Here is a 5,741-nt window from a genome sequence, read left to right as displayed (position 1 = left end):
GTCTCCTCAGCGCCCTAACTCCCGGGGAGCCACTTCCGGTCTCGGATTCGCTCCAGCATCCCGAGGTGGACATGTGACTGTCTGGACCAATCCAGATGCCCTCCCTGGCGATTGGTTCACAGAAGGCCACGTGATACCATCCAGGCAGGAAGTTCCCGGGAGGATCGTCCCCCCCACGCTCCGCTCCGTCCTCAGCCGCCCGTCACACCCGGTCCTTCTGCACCCCTCTGCGCCCCATCCCTTCACGGCGTTGGGCACCCTACCTCTCACACCCCGCCCCTTCACACCTCGCCCCTTCTCGCCCCTCCACACCCGCCCCTCCACACCCGCCTTCACACCTCGGCCCTCCTCACCCTCCCTCCACACCCGCCTTCATGCCTCGGCCCTCCTCATCCTTCCCTCCACACCCGCCTTCACATCTTGCCCCTCCTCACCCGCCCCTCCACACCCGCCTTCACGCCTCGGCCCCCTCACCCTTCCCTCCACACCCGCCTTCACATCTTGCCCCTCCTCACCCGCCCCTCCACACCCGCCTTCACACCTCGGCCCTCCTCACCCTCCCCTCCACACCCGCCTTCATGCCTCGGCCCTCCTCACCCTTCCCTCCACACCCGCCTTCACATCTTGCCCCTCCTCACCCGCCCCTCCACACCCGCCTTCACATCTTGCCCTCCTCACCCTCCCTCCACACCCGCCTCCACGCCTCGGCCCTCCTCACCCTTCCCTCCACACCCGCCTTCACATCTTGCCCCTCCTCACCCGCCCCTCCACACCCGCCTTCACGCCTCGGCCCTCCTCACCCTTCCCTCCACACCGGCCTTCACATCTTGCCCCTCCTCACCCGCCCCTCCACACCCGCCTTCACATCTTGCCCCTTCACACCTCGCCCCTCCTCACGCACCCTCCACACCCGCCTTCATGCCTCGCCCCTCCTCACCCGCCCCTCCACACCCCACCTTCACGCCTCGCCCCTCCTCACCCGCCCCTCCACACCCCGCCTTCACACCTCGCTCCTCCACTCCTCGCCCCTCCTCACCCCTCCATGCCCCACCCCTTCATGCCGGGCCCCATCCAAGTGTCCCGCCTCCTGCCCCCGCCCTGACGTTGTGGAATGCAGCATCTGCTGCCATGATGACGCCAGCCCGTGTTGACTTCGCTCGTCTCTCTAGTGTTGCAGGTGTTTCGCTTTTATTCCATGTGGAGCGGCTACGGAGACTTGTTACAGTGCTCGTTTTATTTAATGCAAGTACAAGCGATCAGTTGGTTTATGAGTTTCCAAGTCTGTGGCCTTAAAAAATAAAACAGGAAAAGGGTTGGATAAGATTAATTTGAATTTCCCTGGAAGTGATTTTTAGTATTTATAACTTGTGTATTTGAATTATTTGAAATGATTTATTTGAATTCGTGGGTACAAAAGCACAAGTTCAGGTTTCCACTGACGCTGACTTCACCAATAGCCGGGAGCAGACCCTGACTCAGCACAAACGAGTGAAGCACGACATCCACGGACAGACCAGGCGCTTCATTAGGAACCCATCATTTTACAGACAGAGGAGGCCAGGGAGACGAAATTACTTGCAGTACACTGATCTCCAGAGTGTCAGAGCTGAAACTCTGGTCCTGAGCCCGGGCCGTGCTCCTGCTGCTGCACACAGGTCCCACGGATCCAGCAAACTGTGATCTTATCTGAAGAATTACACTGAATGTAGAATTTTGATTCTCAGTTCTGCTTAGAGTTAAAATATCAGTATTTGTTGGTTTATGAGACATATTTTTCCATTTAGAACTGTTAGCATTAAATATTTACTCGGTAATCACAGCTCACTGTAGGCAAAGGGATCTAAACGTGACCATGCTCTATAGGTAGGTGGGGCAGCACTGTCAGATCACCTAACTACTGTGGGTTTCATCTACACTGATGATGAACAGATTTGAGGCAGGGCAGCCTTTTCAAAGGGCGGTGGACAAAGCTTTGTATTTTTAAATGTAGTGGAGACAAGGAAACTACAAATGTCCGGGGTCATTTTTGGTGGTTTGTTTTTTCTGGGTTAGGATTCTACACAGCCACAGCAGCCAGTAGAGCACATGCTTTATGACTGAGAATTGACTTTCCTAAATGATTATTACCAGGAGTCCCTGGGACCAGCCAGCTAACACATATGCCTAATATAGCAGAAATAATGATGGGGGCCATTAAAAACAGCCCTTGGAAAGAGATTTTCAATTTTTCATTCACAAAGCAAATCAAGCTTCCTAATTAGCTACAATGCGCTGGAAAGCTCGGCTCCTACTAGCCTGCAAGCCCTTGCTCTCTGCTTCCTTTCGTGACCTTCAACTCTGTTACAGGAACAGCTTGGCTGCTTTCTTTAGTTCACTCGTGTTCAAAGAACTCGTGGCAGGCAGTGGTAACCATGGCGACGAAGGCCATAAATTCCTGGAAGTCACATTCACCATCTCCATCGTTGTCCAATGTTTCCATGACTTTGTCGACAACCTCCTGCTCTTTGATTTCCTGAGAGATAAGAGAAATTGCCCAGCTTATTTTTAAAGGAAATTTAAGGCCATCAAAACATGATTAAAAGTTGGCTGGCTTTCATAATTTGTATCAGAAACAATCCAAGATGTACAATACAAAATGCCAGAAAAGATTTCTCCTGTGACCAGGGACTGTTGGCCAGGCAGAACCCTCTGGGGGGTCTGGGCTATTTAAAAAGACTGTATGGAACAACCAAGACCTGAAAAACTGCAGGTTGTTATCGCTGTACTTTAAACAAAACACCCGGAAAAGAAGACTACAGTCTAGATCCGCACGAGCATATTATATGCAAATGTCTTGAAAGAAAAAATGAACTTTTGGCCCCCCTAAGGTTTTCATTGTTTCTGTGTGTGGAAGTTCCTATAGTGAAGGCTTCCAGTGGATTTTCATGTTTTGAAAGTGTTTTTTGGCTGAAATAACTCTTGGGAACATGTCCTAAATTTGTTAACTCCTTGTGTTCTTTTTGCCTGTTGAGTTACCTTCTAGGTCATGGAACTTTTCCTGACAGTTCTCTTGTCCAACAGCGAAGCCAAGAGAATGGTGTCACAAAGGCTCAGAGGAGCAAACACAGTGCAGGGCTACAAACGTGGTGGAAAGAATGTGGCACTGAACACTGAAGAAGAGCATAAATGCAGATTGCTCAGAATAACTAATCCCTAGGGCAGGAGATCTTGGCCCAAAGAAGTCAAGTAAAATGTACAATTGCTGCCTTGAGTATAAAACATATGAAAGATTGAGATTCCAGTGGGGGTTGCGCTGGGCCCTATAAACATCTGCTGAACGGTGGTTGGGAGCAGTGCATTAATTTCAGTACATTATAGATTTGCCTCCAAACCGAAATTACCTTGATAAAATGAGGCCAACAAATGTTCATGATATCTTGATACACTGACCATGAATTCTTCCTCTTTTATAAATTGTGGTTCCCACATGCTAAGCTTTTTTTATGTTTTAAAATCAATAGTTAATAATAGTAGCTACTACTTGTTATGCTTTCACTATATGTTAAGCATTTAACAAACACTGTCTTGTTTCATCCTTACAAAAATCCTTTTTACAGAAGAAACTGGAACTTTTTTTTTGATGAGGAAGATTCTCCCTGAGCTAACATCTGTGCCAATCTCCCTCTGTTTTGTATATGGGACACCGCCACAGCATGGTTTGATGAGTGGTGTGTAGGTCCACGACTGGGATCCAGGCCCTCGAACCCCAGGCCACCAAAGTGGAGTGTGCAAACTTAACCACTATGCCACCAGGCCGGCCCCAGAAACTGGAACTTTTTGGTTGTTAAGTGGAAGGCAGAATTGTTGGGACTAGATAACTGAATGTGCGAGTGGGGCAGCTGCCACTCTGAAATTGGATGCCTGAGAAAACCAGTCTCAGAATCAAACTAGAGGACACCAACCCCTTTCAAGCCTCCAGGCTGCTTCCTCTGCTCTGGCAGTGCCATTGACAGCAACGGAGTGTTTGGGTGGGAGTAGGGACAGGAGAACCCCAGCCAGCCTTGCAGACGACGGGTGCTGCCTTGCTGCTGGAACCTGGGGCTTGTCCTGTGCAGAGAGGCTCAGCTAGGTCAGCAGGGCAGCTCCCCATCAATGTGCAGCAGGGCCCTGCCTGGTGCTCTGGTATCTTCCCCAGAAGTAGCTCTTGGTCAGACACTAGTGCACTGGTTCATTGTCTGTCCATTTCCCCTGTGTATGATTGGTCCCTTCAATGACCTTGGTTCTGGGCACTAAGGGAAGGTCAGGTACCAGGTGGACTGCAGTTCTTTGCCTCAAAGGCACAAGACTGGTATGCAGTAGGGATGCTGGGTGGCTGATCTGAGGACAGTGGAGACGGTGGGTAGGGAAGAGAGTCCTCCATGAGGTGTCTGGACGTACTCCCACCACAGGCCAGAGCAGGAACTGCCTGGAGAGTGACAGGGCTCATCGGGGGCCCTCATGCAGCTTCCTAAGTTAGGGTCTCAAACTGAAGACGACTCCTCTCCAACGTCCTCACTCCAGGGAGCCCCCTGCAAGGCCTCAGGGCCCCCAAAGGATGCAGGGGCCTCTCTCGTGCCCTCAGTCAAGTAGGTTGTGGCCGTTCACTGATGTGCCTGGCTGGGTGCCCCAGAAGCAGAGGCCGTGGCTTCAGGTCTGTGTCTCTCCCAGTATTGAACATAGTGAGTGCTCAGTAAACTTTGGCTGAGTGAATGGCATCTTCTATCAGTATGGTGCATGCTAAACATCTAGCCAAAATGGTCCTTTTCCCAAAAACAAAAGCTTATTTATAACAACTTGCTTATATGTTCACTATGGCCCTTGATAAGTCATGAAAATATATTTTCCATCCCATTCTGCCATCATTATTGCTGTAAATCCTCAGATTTCTTTTTTCAGAGAAAAGTCAGCATTATTTGGAACTTTTGAGACAGCAGTTTTTCCTTGATGCTTCTACTATACACAAAACAGATGAAAATGAAAACAGTGGGGCCCATCTAAGCTAGTCTCCATAATGAGGGTTCAGTTGTGAAAACAACTTTTCAGAAGAAACCTAGTAGTCCTGAAATGGAACTGGAATCACCTCAGGGCAGCTCAGAAGAGAAAGTGTACAGGTGGTTTTATAAGTGGAGAGGAGAATGGCTAGACTGTTGATTTTAAAAAGCAAGGCTCACCTCTAAAAAATGGGAAAGCTCATTGTTGATGAGCTCCTTGAGTTCAGATTTCTTCAGCTTGTGCTTGTCGCCCTCCCTTCCGGAATATTGATGGAAAACATCAATGAGGGCCACCATGGCCTTCTCCAGCTCAGACATCCTAGGGGGCCACAGAGGAAAAATGTCTTCTCATGCTTCTGCCTTGTTTGTATATAGAACAGTTAAAGTGTTATCTAAACAGACCTCAACCCAGAGGAGGGGGCTAGACCGGCCTTGGCTCATCCTCTTTCAGGCTTAGAGAAGGGCACTCTGGGAGCTTGCACAGTTGTCACAATTCTCCCGTCTGCCTCTTAGACCCACTCTCCCACCCTCTCCTCTCTTCTCTGTCCCTGTGGACCCCACTGATAAGTTCCCATGCCCTCTGGCTTCTAGTTGGGTTTGGCCAATGGGAAACTTCAGCAAAAATACAGAGGCAGAACAGTGAGGGAGTTCAGGGCTAGAGTCCTCCTTCTTCCCCAGTAGGCGACCTTCTGCCCTTGCAGGGCTCCAAGATGAGTGACAGAGCACGGTTGA

General features: G+C 50.0%; 1 protein-coding gene across 1 annotated transcript; it reads right to left on the bottom strand.

Annotated features, from left to right (window-relative positions):
- Positions 1-2,371: 2,371 nt before the first annotated feature.
- S100B (S100 calcium binding protein B) lies at positions 2,372-5,327 on the bottom strand. Its single transcript, XM_004429682.3, has 2 exons — positions 5,190-5,327; positions 2,372-2,512 (listed from the first exon to the last, which is right to left on the bottom strand). The coding sequence occupies exons 1-2, from the start codon at positions 5,325-5,327 to the stop codon at positions 2,372-2,374; spliced, it is 279 nt and encodes a 92-aa protein (XP_004429739.1).
- Between the last annotated feature and the right edge of the window lie 414 nt (positions 5,328-5,741).

The sequence above is a fragment of the Ceratotherium simum genome, chromosome 27, assembly GCF_057802395.1.
Source record: "Ceratotherium simum simum isolate JZ-2026a chromosome 27, ASM5780239v1, whole genome shotgun sequence".
Lineage (NCBI taxonomy): Eukaryota > Metazoa > Chordata > Mammalia > Perissodactyla > Rhinocerotidae > Ceratotherium > Ceratotherium simum.
The sequence above is the reverse complement of the archived record's forward strand: the minus strand, read 5'-3'. Positions and strand labels throughout refer to the sequence as shown.

Bases quoted from the DNA above. Each gene is read 5' to 3' on its own strand.
- S100B (XM_004429682.3), bottom strand. From the start codon at position 5,327: ATGTCTGAGCTGGAGAAGGCCATGGTGGCCCTCATTGATGTTTTCCAT. The intron at 2,513-5,189 runs GTGAGCCTTGCT...CTTATCTCTCAG, and splicing joins AGCTTTCCCATTTTTTAGAG to GAAATCAAAGAGCAGGAGGT.